Source organism: Calonectris borealis, chromosome 10 (assembly GCF_964195595.1).
Source record: "Calonectris borealis chromosome 10, bCalBor7.hap1.2, whole genome shotgun sequence".
Taxonomy (NCBI): domain Eukaryota; kingdom Metazoa; phylum Chordata; class Aves; order Procellariiformes; family Procellariidae; genus Calonectris; species Calonectris borealis.
The window spans coordinates 13,046,290-13,072,030 of record NC_134321.1 but is presented as its reverse complement, the minus strand read 5'-3'; the positions used below and the strand labels follow the sequence as shown (position 1 = coordinate 13,072,030).

Below are 25,741 nucleotides of genomic sequence, written 5' to 3'. Positions count from 1 at the left end.
ATACTTTTAAGTCACTAATGATGAGAAAAATTACCTGGGAAATTAGAGTCAGTCGAGGAATATTGATGGTTCATTTGTCAGATTTCTGGATAAGCTTTGTCTAAATAATTTGGCAAACAATTTTCTCTTTATTCTTGAGTCCTTTGAAGCTTTTCCAGTTCATTGTTGTTAGAGATGGGGCTGTCTTTGGAGATGCATGGTCAATGTAGACCAAATATGCTGACCTTGCAGGTGTTAGGCAGCAAATATCAGCCTGCTATGCAGAAGTAGCCCAAATGACATCCTCGCCTTCTGACAGATGTTGCCAAGTGTGCTAGTGTCATTATTTTGTGATGTTCCCCTGATTCACATTCAAGGAAGCACAGCTTCTCTCCTAAGAAAGGTTAGTGTCCAGAGAGTTAGAACCGAGCTGAAATCCAGCCCTGGTGAAAATGGGTGGTGAGGCCATGTGCAGCGAACTATTCAGTCGTCTTTCTGTAGTTGGCTTTAGCAGGGTCCTCTAAACATGGGTAAGTTACTGTATGCTCTGCAAAATGGAACTGCACCTATCCAGAGCATGAGAAAAAAGTAGCATGTTGATGGGCTCACCCTATGCAATTCTGCTGTTTGTGTAGCTACACCAGCAGTTTGTTGATATAAAGATGCCATTGCATGAGAGCTGATTACCTAGGTTTTGAAGAAGGATCCAACATTGATACCCCAGATCCTTAGAGGGAGAGGTGTTACAGCTGGTGCCAGGTCTGTTCTCATCCACTGCTGATGGCATTGTTGGTTTGGTTTCTTTGACTTTATAGGGGTGATAAAATAAAAATAGGAAGAGACCATAGCAGGCTCTGCAATCTCCATCCTAAAAAGGTCGAAAGCCTCCTGTTTCTTCTACCCCTTAGAAGTCCACAGCTCATACGCAGATACCTGCAGGATCTGAGGATGTATCATTTCGGAAACAGGAGGTTGCTGTGAGGACAAAACAGGCATGATTTTGCTTTGAATTTTAGGAGGGTTTGGGTCTTAATAGGATAAAGGCTGTCAAACATGTCAGGAGTTAGGGCAGTCTCTGAGTCCCTCTCTTTCTTCCTCTCCCCTCTGTAGTGCTCACTCTTATGTTGATCCTGTTCCAGGACTAGTGGGTGGTGTGTGCGTGTTTGATGGCAGCTAATCAAAGTGCTCCCGTGTCCTGCTGAGGCTGGGACTTAGTGTGGAGCTACACTTACTCCTGCGACCCAGCTGCTCTGAGGCTTACCTGAGATCATGGCCTTTCTCTCCTGCTGTAGACCGTAGGATTTATAAACCCTAATCATTTGCAACTGACCGTATATTCTTGTTGACAGAATCAGTCTTGCCATTGATATCATGACCTGCTGTCTTGCTTCTACAGTCCTCTGTCCCCTTGAGTGTCTTGTGTTTTACAGCAGGCGAAACGTGATGATTTTTCTGTGGGATTTTCACCCTGCCAACATTACTCCTTCATTTCTGAAGGAAACAGTCCCATATCAACAACTGCATAACTAACTCGCTGCCTTTTCCTTTGTCTCCTTTTTCCTCCAGGAGCTGTTAGTTAATTCTGGATAAACATCAGCCTCCAAAGAGGACAGGGACCACAGACGCCCTTGGAAGCCCCAGCATCCTTCTGGATAGACACTGACCAAAACCGGTGCCTTCTGCCCTTCGCGGTCCAAGACAGCAACATGATTCCTCTTCTAACTGCCTGCATGTATCAGTCTCAGTGGATGTTCCTGCAGCTGGGAGGAGGGTCCCAGGAGAGGGGATGTTATCGTTTCCTTTTTTATTGTATTACAATCTAAAGAATCATATTGACCCCAGGTGCTTCCAGCACAGCTTGTAGCTTGGAGGCTTGCCCAACACGAGCCTGGTTCACCCTCTGATAGCTTTGGTTTCACCAATCCACATCTGAGTTTCAAGAGCTGTTATCTTTGTCCGTTTGCTCTGGAGAAAGGGGTCCAAAGTATTTGGAAGTAACCCTGACAAGCTTGTTAGGATTAACTGTTCCTAGCATGCTCCTTTGGTTACACCAGCAGGCGCATTTCTTCCCTTCCAAGGTTCCCTCCTAGACAATAAAGTGTTTAATGGTCACTGTGTGCTGTGAGATACTTTCAGTCCCATGAGTTTGTAAATTGCTGTTTTCTGCCTACTACCCATGCCAACAAAAACTCCAAACAAGTGTGAGGAATAGAAATATTTCAAGTTACAGATTATAAATCACAAAACTTGTTCATTTTGGTCTCAAGCTGAATGACTTTGGCTTATTTGAAAGTACTTGGAAGAGTGCAAAGTCCTGGCTAAAGGGAACTGGTGTTGGTGAATCATACTGAAAAAACCTTTGCCTGCTCAATGCAGAGCCCAAGTTATCTTTCTTTGCACCAGCTCTTGTGTGCAGTTCCTGCTTTGTCTGCCATGAACCACCATCTCTTTCAGCCTTGTGCTCTGTTTTGAGCCCTCTCCTTGCGGAGCCGAGGGACAGTGGGAGCTGTGTGCGTCTGGCATTCCATCCTTGGAGAGGTAGGTGTGGCAGATTTGCAGAAGACCTGTCAGCAAACCAGGGGAGCAGGTCTAGCTTGGTAACGATTCCCCTTCTCTGGCTAAAGCTTCTCCTCTGGCAGCGTTTGCTGCTCTTGTCCTCTCTGACTGTATCTGACAGTTTCTGAAGAATGTGAACATGGATTTTTGGAGGTCGTGTCAGAGTTTAATGTAGTGTTTATGAAAATGGATGAGGGGGGCTGAGAATTGTTTTCTGTGTTATATTCTGCTTCGTCTCTTTTTCCTTTAGGCAGCAACTTAGTGCTTTACATCTTCATTAAAGCAACAAAATGCCTTTTCTTCTTGTGGAGAGCTGATGCCACAATCCTCTTCCTCCTCAGAAGCAATGTTTGCTTACCCGTGGCTCATCTCTGTTAGTCTCAGATCTTGGAAAAATTCCAGCTTTTTATCATTGTGCTGGTCAAACTTGCTGTCCCCAGTGGAGGAAGGGCAAGTTTTTCAAACCAAAGTAGGACACTTGGTACCCTCAGATCTGTTTGAGGCAGTACTGGGTGGGCTTTTGCTGCTGCTGCCACGCCGGCTTTTGGATCTGCCTGGGATAGCCAGGTGCTGCAGAGCCACAAAACTTCTGACTCTACATGCGGAAATTTGGAGCACCAAGGTCTATCCCTGCCTAGATTTTAAATTATTGTTGGTCTGAAGAGAAAAGTACCTATTTTGTCTCTTCCTTGTTTTCCTCTTGCCCCTATCCAGTGTTGCCTTGGTATGAGTAATTTGCATGTCATTATTTCAGCTGCCCTAAATTGGGGGGGACTATGATGCAAGGGCTGATTATTTGGTGGCACTGGACAATTTTCTCTGTTAGGCAACTGTAATACATTTCCATGTTCTTTTATAATGAGCTTTATTTACCAAATTGGCAATTCCTCTGTTGAGAAATAACTGATTACAGCATTCAGGGAGTTGCTGTCATCTCAAGATATGCAGGTGTCTGCGGAACATAAACAGATGTGATCGTTCAGACAGTGAACTCAATTGATAGAGGGTAGGGGGAAAAAATCAGCCATAAAATCATAACTGTAACGTCTCCAGCTAATGTTGGCCAGGTGCGTTGCGGATGTTTTGCAGCCCGGCAAGGACAAAGTGGCACTCTAAGGCCATCCCATACGTCCAGATGAGGGACTGCTTGATTATTAGCTGAAAATATACCTCTTGCGTGTCATTGCACTTCAGTAGTGGCTTGCCTAACTCTGTCTCTGGTAGTCTCTGAGGACAGACGTTAGTTCATCTTGTAGCCTTGAAGTGGGAAACTCCTCTGTCCTGCCATGTTGGGTTTGATTTTAGCTTACTCCGTGAGGAATGTCTACAAACTTCTTGGTGATCGTGTGTGTGGGGATTGTGGTTCCATCTGCCTTTCAGCCCAGGAGCAGTTTGTTGCTGCTGTTGCCCTAATCATCAGCGCAGGTATCTGAGCCTGGGGAAAAAAAAGATGAGCTGAGACATCAATAGGAAATTGCCAGAGATGAAGTTCAGTTTGCAGAGCCTCAGCTGCCATCTGAGTAAAAAATGTACAGGTAACGCAGCTTCTCGAGTGAGTGTTTTCTCTCCCGCCGCCCCCCCCATCTTTGCTGCTTCTTTACTGCCGAGGCCCTGGCAAAGGAGGAAGAAGCCCTGCATCTTCTCTTAGCCTCCCTCTTCTTATGTTTCTCCTTGACTGCTTGTTTGGATATTCAGAGCATGAATTTTTTTTTCATGCAAGATTGTGACAGCAGGTGTCAGTTACGCTCCAAAGTGGCAGCGATCATTATTCCTGGAGCCTGGTGTCCAGTGTTGAATAGATGTCCTTATCACACAGCTACCGTCACAGTTGGCATTAATGGGCAACTAGGACAGCAGGGTAAACAAGGTCTGAATCTATTGTAGAAGCTGAATTGGAGGCAGTTTCCTCCAAAGGCAAGTTTGAGGTGGGGTAGGGGCAGCCAGCCACGCTGCTGTCTGTGCTGCATGTGCTGGATAAAAAGGAGCTCTTTTGTGTCCAGGAGTATCTGTGACCTGTTTCACCTACTAAAACCAAACCTGCCCAGTGCCAGATGCAGTTCAGGCGCAGTGCTCCATTCGGCTGAACAGCTGCGTGTCCATTTTGCCTGCCTGGTTATTGCAGTTCTGTGTGCAAATTGGGTAATTGTGTGTACAAATGCATCCAGTAATTCGGATGCAATGTGCACAATTGTGGTAATTTCATGTGAAAATATAGGCTTGCAGAGTGCCCACTTTACGAGTATGAATTGTTTTAAAACTGGCCAGATGAATGGAAGGAGCAACCTTTTTATTCACGCATAATTTCTTAGTGTTGTAGGAAGGAAAAAGAACAAAACCAACGAAGTTAGAGACGATACAGCAAATAACAGAACTGGCAGAAATTTTCCAGTAGGCTTCAATAGCTTTTTAAATGAAACATTCAACAAGCATTTTGAGATTCCAGTGTGCAAGAACATCTCAGGCTCTCTAAGCACCAAATTTGTGATCTTGCATAAAAACACAACCCATTGCCTCCTGTTGTTAATATTTCACACTTGGCTTTGCAAGATGCTTTGTCTAATATCCTCTCTGCATTCAGGCTTCTACCAACTCTGCCTTGTCCATAATGGGAGAGGCTGGAGGAGGAAAGCAATTGCCAAGCGTGTCTGTAATCTATGTAGGAGGGTTTTGTGTAGCTGTAGGGGGAGAAGAGTAAGTCTCATTTCCTATTTTATAGTCTGCTGAATCCTGTGATCTCATGCTGTGTGCCTCTTTTCCAAGCAGAATTTTTCAATTTGTCTCTCAAGTTGTTGTTATTTTTTATTTCCAAACTGGTTAAAAGTGTTTGTCTGTAGCTTGTCGATAAATTGTTTATGTCTGATTCCCTAAAACGCTTCATTGCCAGTATTGTACAGGTCTCAGGACCGTGTTCTTCTCTTTGCCTGGTGACTTGGTTTTTGGGGTTAGAAGCAGTATAGGTACAAGGACTCTCCACTCGTTCCTTCCCCCTCTAAGAGTTGCTGTAACCAGCTGCACCTGATAAAATACAGCCTACAACTGCAACAGCTCTTTTTGCCACCCCAGGGAGCCATTGCACCCAGCACTGTAGAGTTATCAGCCCTTTTTCGGAAACCGACGGGAGCCTGAAGGGCTGTTCAGAGTCCTGCGGGGTTGTAGCCCCACACCTGCTTCCTTTCTCTTTTTTTTTCTTTTTTTATTTTTTAATCCTTGGAGAAGATGGATGTGATATGCCTGAACTGACTCGCCTGCCCTCTTTATCTGTCAGCCTTATCACTCTCTTCCTGGTACATGTTTTGGTTTCTCGTCACTTCCTCAGTTCTCCTGGGCTGATGCCTTGGGAGAGTGAAGGGTGTTGCAGACTGAAGTGATTAGCCTGGACCAGTAGTCATCTTCGTGCTGAGGTTGTTCAGGGCAAGTAATGACGCCCCTCCATCTCCCGCTCTGGTGTGTAATTATGCTGGCAGAGTGGTAGTTGCGCAGCCTGGGGCAAAGCCAGAGGGAGCAAATGGAGCAGCCACAGGTCTCAGGAGGGGTCTGTGTCAAAAGAGTGTCTTGCATTTAATGACACATGTGCTCTTTTCAGACTTTTTACAGAGGTCAGCACATGGCAGAGAACTTTCCTTTGTCGTCTTCCTAGGGAGAGTAGCAAACAAACTTTTGTTTCCAATTTGAAGATGAAATCAGCTATTCCCTCTGGGGTATGTAACAAACTGCTCCTGAAGCTGGTTTCCCCTTGCAAATGGCCTAAATTAGATGCTCTTCCTGCTTGCCCTCAGTGGAGTAGCTTGTGCTTGATCCAGCCATTTCGTTTGTGCAATGTGCTATGAGATGTTGATAGTACTTGTGTCTGGTTCCTGCTGCCCTGTATTGTTTTCTATGGGAGCTGTTGCATGGAAAACTTGCTGTCCCAGGGAGTGTAGGAGAAGGGGCAGTAGGGACCTGGAGTCTCGTTTTGATCCCTATTTTGCATCCTCCTTTGTTTTCGGGAAGTTTGTTTAGAAATAAACATAATTTCTGATATCTTTGGAGCAGGTTTGCTAATTAGCATGAGCCCAAACAAAGCCCTTTGGCTCACATGGCTCTTTTTGAAGAATTAGGATCTGCTCATCTTCTTGTGGATCCCTTAAAGCTTTAATTTCAAAATCCTTTTTGAATACTGAGTTAATATCGGGTTGCCAGCTGTGGAGAAAGTTGTCTTCGGTCCCATCTACTTCTAACATTTATGGCAAACTGGTGCATGCAGTTCAGTCCTATACATTTCCTATTTCCTTCTCTACAGAATTAAAAAAAAAAAAGAAGTTATCTTCACTGGTTAAGACCAGGAAAGATTATTGGGTCACCAGACTGCAAAGTGGGAAATGACCAAGGGCAAGGAGCAGCTACAGGAGGCCTCATTCAGCCTTGCCGTGGTTAGTAGCTTTCTGAGCATCATGCTGGAAACTCAGAGTCCTCCTGGGTTCTCTGCATTTGGCCCTTACCAATTTTTTCTGTAATAAAAAGGGCTTGTTTTACTTGAGTTGTACCTGCTCTGAGGCAGCTGCTGTCTTCTGGGAGCTGTGTGCTCCGCCTCTCGCTCTCGCGGGGATGCAGTGCCCGGCTGCTGTATGGCAGTGGGAGGTGGACCTGGTGAGTACACTTGAACTGCTTCTCCCTCATCCAGTGAGATCCTTCTGCAGCTATCGCTAACTGTGCGTGCTTGTCCGTGGTCAGGACTCGCCTGCGTTGGTGGGCGATACGGCTGAAAGCGCTGTGTGCCCACGTGTGCACGCTCCAGCCGTGCCCTCCGCGTGTGTCTGTGCCTGAGCGGCTCTGCCTGAGTCTCTGGGTGGGCAGCTCCTTCCTGAGGACGGGGCAGAGCTGCTCGAGCTCGCCGGGGTCACCGGTCCCTGAACAGGCAAATTGAAGGAATGCTGTTCCCAAGATCCACCTCAGATCTCAAAAGGCTCCTTTTGACCCAGTTGCATCCTTAACCTGGGTGTACGTACTCTGAAGTGTGTGAATGGGTAACGTAAGCCTGACCTAAGGTAAGGAGAGCATCCCATGCTCTCCATGGGGATGGGGAGTGCAGGAGGCACACCAGCTTTCAGCCTCCCACCACTGAGCCGTCCGAGGGGTTCCTTGCTCGCAGGGGCAGGACAGGAGGGTCTCTCTCTGTTTCGGTACCTGGTGCTGAGGTGCTAGTGGAGTTGGAATGGATCTATCTGGCAATTTTGTTTCTTATGGCTTTAGATCAGTTTTGTATTATTTAGTCCTTGAACTGCCTGTGCTAATTTCTCTAATGGGCACCAGCTGAGGGACATGAGTGACACTCCCTCGGACGGAATGAGAAGGGTGTTATTTTTTCCCTCCTACGGCCTCTTGAGCATCCCTCTGTATCCATTCTCTCGGTGATGGAGTCCATCGTCAGAGTGAGTTTGATTTTTATTTTTTATGAATGGGGAGTGCCACTGTAAGTCAGGATTAGCTAAACATAACATTAAAAATAAAGCATGGCTATTAATTTAATGGGTTCCTCGTTACAACCATCATAAAACAAGTAAACAGGAACTCTGCCAGTGCTGCCGTGCGTTCCCCCTCCAAGTGGCTGAACCAAGGGAGAGATTTGAGTTTTTGCCATTTGATAAAGTGTGCGAGCATGGCTTTTTAAAAATTAATTCTTTACTTTTCCTTCAGTAGCCTTTCAGCTGCTGAAGAAGTCTGGCTGGTGACTGCAGCAAAGCTTTGTGGCTCTTAACGAGACGGGGGGGAAATGCCAGTTCAGGATTTAGCTTAAATCATATCAGCCAAGATAAAAGCTTACAAAAGGCAGAGAAATTGTTCTTTATGGGCTGCTTCAATGAAAAAGCCTTCATAGTCCTTTTAATCCTTATTTACTTAATTTTTCTTTTGCAAACCTTCTTTGTGTTGGGACTTTTTCCCTCTACCCCTTAGCTTCCAGTGCGCTGTTGCCAACTAATGATAACTTCCTTGGATTGCAATTTATTGGATTAAATGGATCAGCGCTGTGCATCTGTGATGGCCGCGTAGACTGAGCCTGGCCTCCGCGTGCGTTGCGGGTGTCCGAAGCCACCTTTTGCCTTGAGGTTTGCGCCTGCTCCCAAGCACGGCTCTGCGGCCGCATCTCAGGGCTCCGCGGTGGGAAGGCAGACAGGGTTGTCCAAACAGAGTATAAGCTGAGACCATAGACTTGTCTATGTGCTGGGCTTGTTCCAAACTTAATTTAGGTGCTTGTACAATGCTGTGGGATCTTTAAGATAAAGAGGTTACAAAAAGAGAAAATGCTCATCCATTTATTTCAAGACTACATTCTAGTTATTTTATATAGTGCCTGGTACCCTGAAGTATACATTCCCGGGCTGGAGGGCGGTTTAGAAAATGGAATATCCACAGTAATATAGTTAATATACTTCATGGCTGCTTTCCCTAACATCCTAATGAAACCCAGCAGTGAAACCTCAGTGCCAGCTGTCGGTTCCACCCAGCCGCTGGTTGGCCTGACTTCCCCGTTGCCAGGAAAAACGAACTGTGCTGTCTGAAGGAGAGGGTCGCAATTTAGACTGTGGCCAAACAGATAGAGAAAAGAAATCATGCTTCAGAGTCTAAGCTGATAATCTCCTTGGAAGCACCCTCAGACAGCAGGGTCTGGTTCTTCAGCTCCTCAAAGAAAAAAACAGATGTCCTCTTCAAAGGCTGCAGGTGGTCCTGCATTGCTTCTTGCTGATATAAACTCAAGTAGTTTTATTTGAGGCTGTTTTCAGCCAATGAATGGGGTTAGATCTATATAGGTTATAGGAATCCGATGTCAAGGTGACAGTATACAAGTGTGGCATCAGGAGAAAGGAAGTCCTTTGTGCCTGATGGGCCAGATGTTTCAAAGTGTGGTTCTTCTGCTGTGTAAAAATCTCCGTTCAACTGTGCAAGGGATTGCACAGAAAAATGAGATCCATGTGCACGCCATAATTTTAAGGCAACCTGTATCATCCTGACTGAGAACTTGGTCACTGCCCACCAGTGCTTACCTCGTGGGATTGCTCGGGAGGTCCAGACTCAGACAGCTCTCTAGGGAAACCAAGCACACCCATTAACAGGGAGGTTTTAATAAGTTGTACTCAAGAGAATTGTGCTCTAGATCACTTCCTAGTCACCCCTGGGACTGGAAGCTGATGCTCTAACGCTGTTACAGACCTTGCAGCACTCCTGGGCAAGTAAATGACAATATAATCAGAGCTGCTCTCAGGAGAGCAGAATTTTGCCATTCTCGACTTGAAAGAAAATTAGATTTTAATAAGGAGTACCAGGTAAAAAGTTCTGAAACTCAGAAGCCTTTAGCGTTCATTGAGAACGTGGACAGTGGAGCAAAAAGTATGAAACGTGGCTCAGCCCTGCTGCTGCCCACAGTGCCCCCGGGGCCACCCTGTGAGCAAGGCTCCCCAGGGAGAGCTCCTGGCTCTCCTTGTTCTTCTGGTCCAAAGTGGTTATTTCCATCCAGCCTTAGATTTTAGGTTAAGTAATTTATAAACTGGTCTGTAATATTTCCTCTTGTTGCTCCAAATCCCCACATATCCTCCCAAAAACCCTCTCCAGGATTTCTAGTTATATCAAAGCTCTACCTGAAGGCTGCAAGAGAAGCACCTTTCATCTCATGGTGTCTGTATGTCCAAAAAGGCTGTGCCTGGCCCAGGGTTGTCTCGCCTATGCTAAACCTGGGGGTTGAGTAGTTTATGGGAGCGGAGGGGAGAAGCGCTCCTGCAAAAGGAGCTGTTGAAATGTACCTTTGACTGCTAACTTGGGGAAAACTAACAGCCATAGCTCTGGTTTCCTAAGGGTCCTCCAAGTCCTGGAAATTTGGGTTAGTGAGTAATGGCAGGTGAGTCCAGAGCTGTGCAATAAATTCACGGACTTTTCCATACTCATGGGCCCGTGTGCAGTGAATTAAGTAGTGTAACGGTGCCCTTAGTCTAAACTCTTAATTGCAAAGTCATCAGTGGTTTTGCAGCCCCTTACTGTTGATGGAGATATTCCTTGCCCTAGGAGTGAGACATGAACTTCTGGAGAAGGTTCAGGTATTTTCTGCCCTCCTAAAGCACTCTGCAGGGCACTGACCGTGGGGATGTCTGTGCAAATTGAAAAGCAAACTGATCCTGCTCTCTCTCTCTCTTGTTTTCCCCCCCCCGACAAGTAACTGAGTGGCTGCGCTTTACTAATGCCAATAACTTTCTAGTTTGGGCTGTTAGTATACAGTTTGATATTTATATTTATTTATTTGTAACATCCAGGCTTTGTACTGTCTGGATTAATCCTCAAGCTAATCTGATGCTGAGCTATTATTGTGACAATTGAGTATACAATTTGACATTCATGCTGTACCTTGTGTAGCTAATTTATGTAACTCAATTTATAAATTACATAAATTGGTTACATAATTTACCACATACCTTGTACACTTCACAGTAATATTTCCAGCTTGCAATTTAAACAATCCTTATACTGAGAATAATTTACACTGAAGACTTTTGAATAATTTTGCAATCTATTCCTGGACAGATAAGGAGCTGCGTTTGTTAAATAAACGCTTGCTGGTGTTGGTTTTAACTTATTAATCACCCCGTCCCAATTCCCAGGTAATCCATAGCTCGTGTGTGCGTCCTCCTGGGCGATGCTGTGTTGGCAGGGCCAGACCCACGCAGAGGTCCGGGTCTTCAGCTTGTGCCTTTCAGGAGCCTCCTGCCTGGGAGCGGTGAATTTCTCCCTCTGTCACCCAGTGGAAACTGGGCTTCAGCTCAGCCGACCCTGCCTGGAACACCAGCTCTGCTGCCTGCGGCCTCGTCCAGGAGCGCGGACCCCGGCTTCTCCATCGCCCACCCGAGCACGTGTGTGATGGGTGGTGGTGCAATCATGGTGAGGGGGGTTTGGGGTGGGGGAGAGGGCTTTGCATGTGTTGGGGAAAGCTTGTGGTGCGGGAGCAGAGGACATCTCCATGGGTGGTGGCCCAAGGAAGTTATTTGTGATGAGTCCGCAGCAAATCTCTGCTTCACCCGGCTGGGGGGTAGGGGGAGGCAGGTCCTGCTCCTAACCTCATGGCACTGAGGTATCAAAAGGATGCAGTGAAAGGCGCAGGGAAACCCATCCCGCTGCCTGTTTGCAGCCACCCCGTGCAGGCAGCACCTGCAGGCGTCTTGCAGGCAGCACCTCGGCCCCGAAGCTCCATGCTTTCCTCTGGGGAGCTGCTCCCCGCGAGCACCCCCAGCGCTGAGACCCAGAGGAGGAGAATGGTGCTGTTCATCACCCCTTGTTCAAGTGGCCCGTGGGGCATCGACTGGCCCATTTCCATCACTCCCGGTCGCTGGTGGTATGTGAGTTGCCATAAATGTTACTGTGGGGCTTGCAGGTGTAAGCCTGGCTGTCCGGCAGTGCCCGTAGCCCAGAGGGAGCACCGTGCTGCTCCTTACAGCTGGGCACGATGTTGACATGCTGCTAAAGTTGCCAGAGCTCCTGCTCTCCGGGTCTGGCTTTGTCCCCTTCTCCTCTTTTGGAGTCCAAGCTGTGGTCAAACATCTCCCACACGGGCAGCAGCAAAGCAGAGAGGCACCAAGGCACGGAGCACGAGGGCAGCAAGGACTCTGCAGGCCGGTGCTCCTGTTAGTGTTGGCATGGCTTTTCCTTTCCTTGTCCTGTCCCTTTTCATCCAGCTGTCGCTGCCTGGCTCCCCTGCTTTCTCCAGGAGGGGACAGTGGTGACAAAGACCGTTAATTTGGCATCCAGCTGCTCCAAAACCCCATCCTACCCCGCAGCTGTCGCTTTGTGACTGATGCCTCCAAGCACCGCAGATACCAAACCTGCAAACAAGACATTTGGGAGTGTGGGGACGGAGGTCATCTTGCAGCCCTGCCGGCCACCGTGGCCGCCAGCCACCTCCCTTACCCATGTCCAACGCTCTCTCCTTCCCCATGGTGCTGCCAGGAGGCGACGTCCCCTCCTCATCCGCCTCGAGCCCCCTGGCATTCGGGGGACCACGGCTCTTCCCAGCTCTGCCTTTGCTCCTCCCTATCTACCTAATAGTTAGGACCAACAGATGAGTTATTATATGTACACAATCCCGGCACGTGCGCGAGCCGGACCCACGCACCCCAAACCTGCGTGGGCAGCCCCCGACCCGGCCGGCTCCTGTAACTATCTCCTGCAAGGCAAAACATTTAGGAGTCTTTGCTCTCCCTTCCCCCTTCCTCTTCATTGTTCTTGGCAAAAAAAGGTTAATTAAACTCAGAAAATATCCGTTTTTCTCCCCCCTCCTAAGCATGAGACTGTTAATTTTCTCTTTATATTTGTATTTAATTAATTCCTGCAAAGACTTCAACTATATTTTTTGGTATAATTTCTTCCTTTGTCTCTCTCCCTCATTGTTAATCCTTGCATATTCAGTTTTTCCCCTCCCTTTTCCCCTAGATTTGAAATTCTATTACCATTTCAGAAGGCAGGCGTTTGAAGAGAAAATTGAATACCCGTCCAGTCTTGATAAGAAGGGACATTTGGTACTAACGGTAATTTGTAAAGCAGATTTTCCCCCCACCCCGCAGTCGGTTCCCCCTCCCTCGCTCTCCACACTCAGGGCGGAGGATGCGTGTGTGCCATGGGGACGTGGGGAAGGATGTCACGACATTGCCTGCGACCTTTAGAGCCCCTCCATCCCTGGGTCACTGTGTCAGGGCTGTGGTGCCCCAGCAGCTGTGCATCGGATGGGGTGACACAGTGACAAGCTGTCCCCCATACCTCTCACGTGCCTTCACACCCCCCGGGAGCCGGCCCTGCACCCCCCCTTTGCTCTTTCTGTGCTGAGGCGATGCTGTGCCGTGTTGCCCCCACATTTTTAGGGGGACCTGGACTGTGCTTGGAGGGTACCCACTGTTTTTGGGGAGGGCTCCTCTCCCCAGCCCCACCAGCAGCCATTGCGCCAGCGGGACCGAGAGCAGCAGCCCTGAACCTCCCTGTGCTGGGCCAAGGGGTTTCTTCTCGGGATGCCCCTGCGCAAAGTTGCGTGGCCCGTGTCTGCCTGGGCGGTGCACGTGTGTCGGGGTGTCTGGTTTTTGGGCACAGGGTCCTGCAGCTCCTGCATTCAGGACGCCGTGAGTGCATCCGTTGCCTGCCTTATGCCTGTTCCCACCTCATCCTCGCACCCCTGTGTAGGTGTGGGGTGCCAGGGCCGTTGGGGGGGGGGGGGGGGTAACACACGTGGTGGTGGTGGAAAAACAGGATTGGGGATTTATTTGGATTTTCTGCCGGCTCCAGGCTCGCTGTCACCTCCCCATCACTTCCCTTGGCACGAGGTCCCCTGTGCCAGACCCCATCCCCCTGTGCCGCCGAGGGGTGCGCTGCACCCACCCTGCTGCACCCACCCTGCTGCACCCACCCTGGTCTCGAGCCGTGCGGCCGCGGGGCTCCCACCGCTCCGTGGGGCCGGACCCGCACCCGTGGGGCTGGGGCCCCTCCGTGGGCCGGCGGGGCCGGGCATCCCTTCTGGCAGGCAGCACAAGATGGCACTGTCGGTCCGCGCTTCTGCCGCTGCTGCTTTCCGGCTCCCGCTCGGCTCGGGGCCGGGGGGGCCCGGGGGCCCCGGGGCTGGGACAGAGCAGCGGGCGCTGCTCCCAGGCTCTGTCCCTGGCGGGGTCTGCGCTTGTCGAAATCGGAGGCGCGTCGCTGGGAGCACCCCAGAGCCAGGCGCTGTCTCCGCAGCACGGGAGAGGTAAAAGCCTGGCTGTGCCCAGCTGCGGGACTTGGGCTGAGGCCTGTCCAAACTCATGTCACTTGTGGCCCTCAGAGGACGTGAATCCCGGGTGGGCCCCGGGCTCCCGGGGCAGGTGTGTTAACTGAGCGGCCCGAGGGGCAGAAGTGACCGCCACTGCTGGCTGGGCGATGCCCCAGGGCTTGGGAGAACGTCCCTCGCCCTGGGACAGGGTGGGAGCTGCAACCCCCCGGCAGCGGCGGGAGCCTCCCTGGCAGGACAGGGCCACGGTCATGGCATGGCTGCCCCGTGCAAACACCCAGCCGGCGCTGGATGGCAGCTGCTGCGGCCACTGGCCTTTCTGTGATCCCAAAGAGCCCCTGAGCGGGGTCTGGGAGTTACGCTCCTGCTTGGGTGCCACGCTGCGTGGCTCTGCGCCCTGCTCGGGCTGGAGGGTTCTGGGCCCTGGCAGGGTGGGAGCGCGCTGTGCCTGTGGGTGCTGGAGGATTAAACAGGAGCCCCAGTGAGAACCCCGCGCCCTGGCACAGCCATGGCCCTGAAGCGGAGCAAACTGGGCATGATGGGGAGCTGATGCGGGACATGAGAGCCCAGAGAAACTTTTTAGGTCCAGGCATAGCAGCCTGGGGGCGGCGGGCAGGGGGACGGCTGCCGGAGCTGCAGAGCCCCTGGGGAGCAGCGCTCTCCCCACCTCCCTCGCTGCTGTGTAAATCATGACGGCTTGGACTGAGCTGAAGTGAAATATTCCCTGTTTCCTTGCCCAAATCTGTAGTTTCCTTCTGGCTCTGAGGCTCTGGGCCATATTGCACATTTGAATTTAAAAGCAGACTTGCACTTGGGCTTGTTATTTATTTATTTATTCTAGGATTATTATTTTCTTTAAAATCTAAGTCCTCTTTTGCTTCAGCTCGATGCCTCCTCCTGGAGCGGTGGCTGATGGACCAGGGTGCAGAGGGCTGGGGGCAGGAGGCAGACGTTGGTCCCTGGCCCCGGGGGATGTCCTTGGGGACGTCTGGAGCTGGGGAGAGGAGGGTGGTGGAGGGGAGAGCCTGGGAGCCCGGTGCTGGCTCCCAGCCCTGAAAAGGGAGGTGCAGAGTTAAGGCGATAGCAGGGGGTGCTGATGGGCACCCTGCTTCCCCTCCCTGCTGTAGGATTTGCCATCTGCTGTGCGAGAAGTGGCATTTGCTCGCTTCGGGGATGTCACGCTGGGGGTGACACGTCCCTGTGCAGCGTTGCTGGGCTGCCCTGGCTGGGCTGTGCTCTGCCCATGCCCAACGAGCCTCGTGTCCCCAAGGGCTGGGGTGCAGCAGGGCGGGTCTGGGCTCTGGAGGTGGCCTTGTGGTTTGGCACGTCTTGGTTTCATCATCTTCTCTGGAAAGCCAGGAGGTCGGTGGCTGAGACTGCGGCACAGGATGCCCAAGTCCCAGTGGCTGCTGCCTCCTTGCAAGGGCTGTCGGGCACCCTCTGGGACCCAAGCGTGGCAGGCAGGGACCAGCCCCACCCTTGCTTTGGGGACGGGAGCAGCGCTGCAGGAGCATCTTTGGAGCAGGACACTGGAGGGAGAGGTGGGAAGAAAGGATGGAGAGAGGCAGGAGGAGACAAGGGTGAGAGAGGGCAGGGGGAGGATGGGAGAAGGGGGAGTTGCACAGAGAGGAGGACACTGGGGGAGGAGGGGTACAAATGGAGGAGTGTGGGCAGCGGTGCCGGAGGACCGAGCCCCGCTGCAGGAGCAGCAGCCCTGTGCCACATGCCCAGCAAGCCCGTCTCCCCGTCAGGCTGCTAATGAGGATTAATTGCCTGTGCTGGGCTCCTGCACAGTGCCACATGCCACTACTGCCTCCCCTCCGACGCGGGTCCCCGGTGGCTCCGCAGGTAATTTATGGCCACGTTGGTGTGGGCGGCTGTTCGCAGGTTGGCAGCTCCGCCGCCAGGCACCTGTGCCTGGGTTGAGGCACTAAATAACCCCATCGGCTCCGTTTCCCATCCTGGCTGTGTTACCCCAGCTGAGCTGCAGGTAGGAGGGCAGCAGGGAGGGAGTCCTCCCACCCAGATCCTGGCCCCAGCACCAGAAATCACTGCGTCCCTCTCGTCACCCCCACGGGCACCAGGGTCCCCGGGCAAGGGGAGCAGATGGCTGCAGCCAGCTTGTGGTGGCCTTGTTGGAGCAACCGATGGGGTCCCTTAATTACCGATGCCACAATTAAATGGCGTTCACTGATCACTGCTAAGTCTTGCTACCTCGTTGCACATGGGGCAGGCGAGCGCAGGCAGCCGGTGTCTTGCCCGGCGGAGGCCAGTGGCGCTGCTGGCACCTCGCTCCGTGCCTGGGGAAATGCGCGGCGACATATGCTTCCCCAATCTGCTCGATCCTTGGTGCATTTCGGCCGTCCCCTGCAAATGGTCTCGGAGGGTTTTAGCTGGGGAAGGAGGTGCCAGGGACACCGAGGGGGTGAGATGGTGGGTGCCCCTGCTGTGCTGCCATGGAAAGGGCTGGAAGGGGCAGGGAGAAGTCAGGGGTGGAAGGAAAGCCCCAGGGCCGTGTGCTGGGTATTTCTGGGGACGTGGGCTCTGCTAGGGCTGGATCTCTGCCCTGGGGTGAATCAAGTCATGCTGAACCCAGGCCAGCCTGGCCAGAGGTATAAGCCCAACCTATAATCCTTTGCCTTCAAGGACTTGGTGTCTCCTGAGCCGTGTCCTGGCTCAAGACAACTGGAAAAATGGAGCAACTGCCTCCCCAGGGTCCCCTGGCTGCAGTGAGCACTTCCAGCATCATCTCACCAGTTTGCAAGACAGGAGGACGCGACCTGACCCGGTGCCCGCAGCCAGCATCATGTCCCGGGTGAGGTGGCCTCAGGGATGGGTGGGTGGCTGCGGGGCACTGGGGAGCACTGGGGTTCCCCCAGCTGCATGTGGGGCAGGCCGGGGGGCCGTGCTGACTGCTGGCCTTGGCCATCGGTGTTTCGGGGTCCTCGGGGGAGCGCCTCGCTTGCAGCCTGCCCCGGGGCTGGTTGCCACAGCTCTGCACTCCGGCACCTTTGCTGGAGCAGAAGGGCGATGTGTTTCTAGTGTGCTGCTTCTCGCGAGCAGTAATTGCTTTCGGAGGGGTTTGCTCCATGTTCCCGAGCGTGCTCCCCCGTTTGCTACATGGGGAAACGTGCGCTCTTCCCCGCTCGGCTCCTCGGGCACTTCTGCCTTCAGGCAAATCCAAGTCCCCCAGCATGTGGGTGAGGTCCATGGGGAGAGAAGGGGCCCGAAGGATGGGGGAGAGGCATCTGGGGGGGTCCTGCTAGGGCTGGGGGAGCAGGGGGAGCCTCTGGGGGTGCAGGGGTCTTGGGAGGTGGCAGCAAAGCCCCTGCCCCGGGCCAGGGAGGTGCTGGGGCAATGGAGGTGGTGTGTACCTGCATGATGGAGGTTTGCTCCCTAACGGTGTGGGCTTTTACAGCCTGGAGCCCGGCAGGACTGCAGGGTGCACAGCGTCGTGCTGGGCTTTATTACAAGCTGGTTAATAGCTCTGTACTGGATGGTTTGCCAAAGGAGTTAATTTACCCTGGGCTGTTCGCTAATTTGGGCTACAAGGCTCAGCCGCGGTTCTGTCGGGCTGAGCCTCTCCTGCTTCACCGCCCCGGCAAAGTTTGCCCTTCGGCTTCGCTCCTTGCACCCGGCAGTGGGGCTGGCAGAGGGGGTGCCTGGCACGGATGGGCTGGGGTCCCCATGGGGTGCCCACTGGCATCCCCCTCCTTTGCACCCCAAGACCTGGCCAGGGCACGCAGCACCCCCTCCCCAGCTGCGGGCTCCCCGGGGGTCCCCACGCCTGCAGTGGGGTGCCAGCAAAGCCCCGTGGCTCAGCTCAGGCTCCTGCCCTCTCCGGTCACCCCCAGATAGCCGAGCTTCCTCGCGGCACCGCATTGGGAACCATCTTTAAGAATACATATTGACATTAAAAAAGGCCCCTCTGTACCTATTAATTGAAGTCATTAAATTTAATGGGATGGTTATTGCATGTTAAATAAATACCAGCTAATTATGAAAAACATATTTGCCAAGGTTTAACTATAGAAAAGATGCCTCAATTACATGGTTATTAAACCTCAAAAAATATACACTTTTAATAATGAAGTGACATTTAAATAACATACATTAACTGTCTTATTAAATGTTGATTCTTTTCATATTTGAGGACTTCAATTTAGAGCATTTTCCCTGGCACTAACCATACGATGCATCATTAGCTGTCTTTCACTCATCATTTTGTAAACTTTTTTTATAAATAGGCTGAAGTGTTTGTATTCGCTTTTGTTTTTCCAGCTCCCAGCTCTCCCTTCGGGCAGTGGGGATGTGCCAGGAGAGCGTGCACGGAGAGTGGGAACTTCCAGGCGGCTTCTTCAAATCACTAAACTTACTTCCTAAGGATGGTAAACCCCTTCCTGAATCTGTTATCCTACAACAGGCGGGCGGCCGAGCTTTTCAGGATTTTTGGCATGTCCTTATGGAAAGGACCGCTCTGCCTTGCTCTTGGTTTTCCAGATCAAATAAGTTTGTAAGAAGTAGCCAGGAGATGGGGAGCAGGGTAAGAGGAGGAGCCCAAGGCTGCAGTGGCAGCTCCAGCCTGGTGCAGTAGAATGGGGTTTGTTTCTGTCTCTGCCACCGAACCGTGGTGTGACCTCAAAGAAATCGGCATTTTGGGGTGCCTGCATCCCTGCCGGGGCGCGGGGGACCTGCCCGGGGAGGGATGCTCCATGGGTCGCTGCGCGTGGGGAATTCCTCTGCAGCCCGGCGGGGCCGGAGCGGGGTACGGGCTGCGGGGATGGCGTGGCGCAGCACAGCCGAAGGGCTTGCAGGCTCCTTCTGCTTTAATACACTTATTGATTGCGGTGTACGTGTCAGGATATAATTTAGAAATCACTCTCCCAGAATCAATTAAAGGCCTTGCTAGTAATATAGGTGCCTCTTTTAATTAAATCCCCCACCCTTCCGTCAAACACACCCCCCTGCTCTGCTTTGGGGGATTCCCACCTCCCTCCCAGCCGAGGCTGGGTCCCTCTCTGTTTAGGAACGTGGGTGCCAGGATCGCCCGCTGCTTTTCTGGGAATCGGCGCTGCCCCGGCTGCCTCCCAAACCAGCCGTCAGTCACGGGCTGTCAGGGAGCCAAGACCGACCGTCTCCCAGCCCCGCTCATAATGTTCCCTGCGTCTGCGGCGAGGTGGGTAATCTGTGCTCGGGAGGCCCCGGTGAGCAGCACGACGCACAGAGGCACTTAAATTAATTATGAAGAAGTTAAGTCCCGGGGGCTCCTGGGGGAGTGGGGCTGCAGGCTGGGCACGGAGGCAGTCGGCCGCGCTGCCTGGTTCGGGCAGGGGCAGAGCTAAGGGGGTGGAAGGGCTGCCAGCCTTGCTTGCCCGGCGGCTGCTCCATCGGTGTGATGAGTTGCCCCGGCGTTAGGCCACAGCCCACGGGGGTCATGCGGAGGGACCTCCTTAAAGGCAGCGAGGGGAGACTGTGCTGTGGGCAGGGGGATGCGGCACATCCTCCGTATTTCAAATCAAATGGCAGTTGCCACCACGGGACAGCAGCGTGCCAGCGGGGTCCGTGCCGGCTCTCAAGGGATGGGGGTGACGGACCTTCAGCTGCTCGCACACCGCGGTGGCTTTTTGCTGGGACACAGCCAGGGCTGCCTGGGCCGTGGGGACGGTGTTGGGGGGTTTGGAGGCAAACGACATCTGAAGCCCATCAGCTCCTCCTCTTCCATCCCCTCCTCCTGTGCCGTTTGGTGTCGGCAGTGAGAGCGGGGCGCAGCCGGCGGTGACCCCGCGTCTCCTAACGCAGCGAGGCACCAGGATGGGGATGGCTGGACCGGCGTCAGCCCGGCTGCCTGCGTGGGTCCGGCTGGGTTACGGTGCAGGCCCGGCAAAGCGGAGGCTGGATTTGTTTGGGGGGAGAACCTGAGATTTGGAAATGTGTCTTGCTCCGCAGCGGGGTGATACACTTGTCACTCAAATTCCCGGTGCAACAAGATACGGGGCGCTGCTAGCACCCCGCTGTGGTAAGCGTCACCCTTTCTATTCTGCTTTTGTTAATGTTACGGAGTTTACACCCAAAATGGAACTGAAACATCCTTTTACAATGGAAGTGTCAGGCTCTTCTCTTCCAAGACGTAGGTCTTTGACCATGTCTAAAGAATTTCCCTGTCCTTTTTTTTTTTTCTTTTCTCACTGCAGTGATGAACTTTGATCAAAACAATTGTGGGATTTGGTTTTGGTGTGTTGTTTTTTTGGTTTTTTTTAAACCCTTTAGCAAATCAACATTTTCTGATGGAAATAAGTGGGAGGCGGGGGAAAGGAAGTCTCCAAGTAGGCCAGGGAGACTTGGATTTGGATCTTTTTTTGTGTGCTCTCTCCTACCCACTGTTACAGGTGCATGGACTGAAGTCAGAGCTGGAGTGACACGTCCCTGCTCTATCCAGGCGGCATGTTATGCACGTAGCGGTGATGCCAGGACTCCTCCGGCAGCGGCGTGAGGAATAAACCTCCTGGGGAGCTGCCTCGTGGATACCAGGCTCTCCGGTTCCTCCCGTCCCACCAGCAGAAGCAACACGGTGACTTACAAAACCATCTCGGGAGGGCTTATGGCTGGGAAGCTAAAGCCAAGAGGCCGCGGATGCGTTGCAGGCTGCAAACGCCCTGCTGCCCCGGGGCGAGGCTTGCAGGAGCTCGGTATTTCACAGGGCTGGACATTTCTTCCTCGCTGAGGTTTGTGAAGCTCCTCAAGGGATCTCTGTGCTGCAATATAACATCTCTGTATAGGGAATTGTCTTAAGTAATGGTTTCTGCAGGTTTTTTTAAGGTATATTTATCATATCTTTTATTGGAATAGAATTAAAGCGAAATTAGAAACTAAAATAACTTTAATTACGAACTTCATGATTCAGTATGTTGTAAATCCTTCAGCATAATATTGTGCCATAAAAATGCTATTTTGTGATAATTATTATTATTATAATTAATGTTCCTTAATTGCTAATGTCGCAGGCATGTGTTATCTCCCAGGTTTTCTTGCAGTGTCTCTGGAGGAGTTCCTCCATGGGGGGATGCAGAGGATCCAGGCGGGTGCCCGGGCGGGCGCAGGCTGTGTGCGGGGGGCTGTGGGTGGGTGTCCGTGTGTCCGATCGATGCTGCCGGCTTATCTCACCCTGCGGTTTGCCTCTGGCCGGCCGGTGGCTCCGCGCTTCCCAGAGAGGAGGAGGCAGTGAGCGGCAAGCAGGGATAAATGTTATAAGCTGTGAATAACGCCTCTGACCCAGGCTTTGCTGTGGTCTCACATGCGCTTGCGGTCGGCCACGTGCTCCCTCCAACAGGCAGGGATGGGCTGAGCGCGGTGCGATGGGTCGGGGGGAGCACCCTGGGGCACCCATCTGTCCTCGCAGGGATGGGTGCAGATACGTTAGTCGTGGCCTGGCTAAGGGGTGAGAGCACCGGTCAGGGCTGGAAACCCCCTGGGTTTCCCCCTGTCTCCCTGCAGAGCCCCTGCTGTGCCTGGGCCGGCTGGTGGACGTCTGGAGCTGCCCACCGGTGTCCAGTCCCACGCTAGCAGTGCCCGGGGCAGGCGATTTGGGAGTTTCTGGCGTGGCTCAGGGCTGCTCTGCTTCTGCAGCAAAGTGCCATGCAGGCTGTTCCTGGGCATTGCACGTGCCACACCACCCCCTCGGGAGATGCCCTCGGCGCAGAGCTCCTCGTGGCTGCCCTCCCCGCCCCGCAGGCAGCCCTGCTCCTACCAGCCTGCCTCGGCTCAGCCTGCAGGCGGTGGATCTTCATCATGAATGAGCTGCCATTGCTTCAGCTGTGTTATCTGAAGTGCTGCCCCATTTAAGAGGTGTTTGGGCTTCTGGCCACCCGGTTGTTGAACGGCATGTGGCAAATTTCAGCCAGGCGTCGGGCAACTTGCCCTTCCACTCCTCACCCCCAGCCTTGGGTCCAGCCTCTCCTCCGCGTCCCCAGCCACCGTTTCCAGAACACCAAGGGCGAATTAAATCCCCCCCAGTGCCTGCCAGGAGCTGTGCAAGACGCCAGCCTTGGGCACTGCGTCCCTGGAATGAAAATGAAGAGCAAACGGGTCCGGCCCAACTCCTCGCTGCCGTCTCCAGCGAGGCAGGAGGATGCTGTAGGGAAACTGCCTCCCTGCGGGCTCGGCTCCCACCGGCCGTTAACACCCGGCCAAGAGCCGGTGAACCCCACGGCGGGCTGTGGGTGGGGAGGAGATACACGGTGCGAGCAAGGGGAACGTGCCGGGGAGAATTAAGACTGGCCAGAGAGAGGTGGGGAGAAGGCAGCAGGATGGGAAAGTGGTGGGACTGATGCTGTGGCCAGACCGGGGCTTAGCAGTTCTCGTTAGCATCCTTTATTAGCTCGGAGGATGCTGCTGGGGTCTGGGAGGCAGCGGCAGAGAGCGGGTCGTCAGGCCCAGGTGCGAGGGAGGAGCAGGGAGCACAGGGATGGAAAACGCCTGATGCCAAGCGCGTGAATTTTTCATGTGACCCGGAGGCCTCGCTCGTACCAGCGCGGGGACCAGCTGAGAGTGGGAAGGCATGAAAACAGCCACCGAGCCACCTGCTTCACAGTGGTGAGTGTATATGGGATGAAGCTGAAACCAGGATGCATTTTTAATGACGCAGGCAGGGCTGGGTTTCTTTAAATAAGACTAGACAATGAATATGTGCTCTTGAAGCTGTGTAGTGCACCACAAATGCATTATTTACAGCAGCTTCTTCCTTGTCCATTTTAATTTTACATGGGCACTGGAGAAAGGGAAGGGACTCCTTGGTGTCTCGTGGCCACCCACTTGTTCCATGTGATGGAGGTGAATTTCTGAGCCGCAGAGGGATTTGGTGTTGATCTTTCCATTGACTTTAGTCATGGGGGAAACAGCCAGCCCGGGGATGGAGCCCGGCACTTAGAAGTAGGGGCAACTATGGCCTGGGGTTTAGTCTGGCTGATGCATCGTTGGGTCTTAATTTTGTCATTTTCTGTCTTCTCCCCCTGCATGACATGGAGGGGGGATGCTCTTAGACCACTGCAACCCCTCCTTGTCCCTCCGCACACTGAGCACAGCATCTCTCCTCCTGGCACTGGCGGAGGACCAGAAAGCCTTTGGGAAGCAGACAACGACACATGTCACCCTGACGGTGAGGGAGGAGGCGAATCTGCTCCATGAAAGGGGTCCTCAGCTGGCCCTGGTGAGGGAAGGTGTGGGACAGGCAGGAGTAAGCAGCAGTATGGTGGGCTACGGTGGAGGGGGGATGGAGGGGTCCTCCGAAGGACGCGGCATTTCCCCAGGAGGGATGCTCTACCTGGTTCCAGCTGGTGACAGGACAGCCAAGGCAGTGAGCACTGACCTCAGGTTGCTATTCAGCCCTCAACCATTAGGTTTCAGAGTTAACATCTTTTGCAATTAACAGGGGATCTCTTTATACCTCAATTAGAACCGTTGGGTCAATCTGTCCTGCCTTTTCCTGTCTCTGCAAGACTGGCCGTGAACCTCAGCCCACCCCAGGTAACCTGCCGCAGGACCCAGCGCAGCGGCCACAGCACGCCGCTGCGTCACAAAATGCCCCCGGCACGAAACACGCTGGTGACGGCGCCGTGCCCTTCTGCTGGCCGCAATAAATCAAAGCAGCCCTGTAGCCTCTACCAGGCTCCCGGTGGGGTGGGTGTCCCTGCGCCACGGCCAGGGCGGTGATGCCACGTCCACGGTGGCAGAGGTCCGCATCTCGGAGACTCTCTGTGGAGCTGGGGAGTCGGGCAGTGACTTTCTTTCCTCCCTTCAAAGTTGCCCCAACTCGAAGTCTGCGTTTGGTGCACGCTGTGCAGGGACGCCGGGGTTTGGCTCATCAAGAGCTGCCTGATTTCCTTGGCAGGGAGCTCTCGGGCTGCCGGGGGGAAGCACAGAGCGGTTCCAGTGCTCCTGAGTGGCAGCAAAGGTGGGATCGGAGTCCAGGAGCTGACGGACACGAGGCCGCTTTCCCCAGCGCTGCTGGGCCTGGGAGGGTTGAGATGGCAGCTTGACGGCTTGGAAAACAGGTTGAGATGAAGGAATATCAATACGGAGAGCGAGCTGTTCCTGCCGAACAGCCCCGGGGCAGCTAACGTGAAATGCTGGTTGTGTCGGAGGAGTTGACAGGTGTCTGCATCAGGCTTCCTGCTAATTAAGCACCGTTGTGAGTCACGGGGCTGAGGGATGAAGGAGCCGGGAAGGAGCTCAGGTGGTGCAGGTATGGCCAGGGGGGATCTCTGCAGGACCTCCCAGCCCATCGGGGAAGGACGGGTGCATGCGTGGCTTGTCAGCTGGTGGATACACAGTCACGGGGGCAGGCAAGTCTTTTGGGAGCTGGGGATCAGCTTTGAGAAGAGCAGAGCGAGCCGACCCACTGGGTGTCCATCCTCTCCCATTGCAGCTGTGTGTCTTCCCCCGGGTCCCACGTGCTGGCCCTGATGCCCAGACCTGGCAGGGTCCCCCAGAGCATCTCCCACAACCACAGCTCCCCACACCCATCCCACCAAACCTCTTCCCAAATCAAAGGGCGCATCGCTGCCGGTGTGACAGGCTGGGAAAACAAGGATGCTCCCAGACCCCTCTTTCTCCCGATCCTCTTCGAGGCAACTCGATTTGCCCGCAGACCTCTTCCTTCCCAGCCCTGGCCGGAGGGGAGCTTCTTGCTGTAATTAACGGCAGGGCTGCCTGCCCACCAAGGCCTCTAATAGAAAATTCCCCATTTTAAGGAACATAAGCACGGTGGGGCGGAGGAAGGGGCCGCTGGCCAGCGATGCTTTGCGGACCCCGCCGACCCGGAGGGCGCCCGTAGGCGCAGGCGCGGGATAAAAGCCGCGCTGGCAGGCAGCAAAGTGCTTTTCTTCTCGGGCAGAGCAGGGAGAGCAGGAACACGCGCCGCCCTGGTGACAGCCCCGGTGCCACCCCGGGTCCCTTCCCCATGTGCCTCTTCAGCGCCTTTTGCCCGCTGGCCCCGCTTGCCTCTGCAGCTGCGATCCCCTGAAAAATGGCTCTATTCATTACCCGTTTTAATTTCACCCTGGATCCCCAGGGCTCCGCAGACACAGTTTGTTATCCTGGCTGTCAAGAAGCTTAAAGAGCTGCTGACGCCTCCTGGAAAACTTTGACAAACCCTCTGGTTGGACCCAGCGCTGCTCCCCAGCCGGTCTGCCCAGCCTTTCTGTTCCTGGGTCTTGATTAGCAAAGACGCCTGCGAGGATGGGAGAAGGAAAAAAAAACCCATTGCTGACATCTGGGCAGAGCTGATCTCCTCCTGGAGCCCCTGCCCTTTCAGGGGGTGCCCTGGGACCGGCTGGGCAGAGCTGAGCTGCGGAGTTTGGGTGTGAAGGTCCCCAAAGGCCACATCTGGGATGCAGGCTGTTCTCTGGGCCAGCCAGATGTCAAAAGGGCTCGGGGCTGAGGCTGCTGGATTTA

At 53.3% G+C, this 25,741-nt stretch overlaps 1 protein-coding gene and 1 long non-coding RNA gene across 14 annotated transcripts in view; both read left to right on the top strand.

Annotated features, from left to right (window-relative positions):
* Positions 1 to 2,091, top strand: part of CHCHD6 (coiled-coil-helix-coiled-coil-helix domain containing 6) — a 116,452-nt gene extending 114,361 nt beyond the window's left edge. For all 13 annotated transcript variants that reach the window (XM_075158905.1, XM_075158912.1, XM_075158910.1 and 10 more), the window contains one exon: positions 1,546 to 2,091. Coding sequence is in view for 3 of the 13 variants with exons in the window: in XM_075158907.1 (XP_075015008.1) it covers positions 1,546 to 1,569 (24 nt within the window). In the remaining 10 variants the exon portion in view is untranslated. The remainder of the gene's footprint in view (positions 1 to 1,545) is intronic.
* A 10,743-nt stretch (positions 2,092 to 12,834) lies between these two features.
* Positions 12,835 to 21,224, top strand: LOC142086205 (uncharacterized). Its single transcript, XR_012675029.1, has 3 exons — positions 12,835 to 13,073; positions 16,940 to 17,108; positions 18,575 to 21,224. It is a non-coding gene; the product is annotated as an uncharacterized LOC142086205 (long non-coding RNA).
* Positions 21,225 to 25,741: the final 4,517 nt, after the last annotated feature.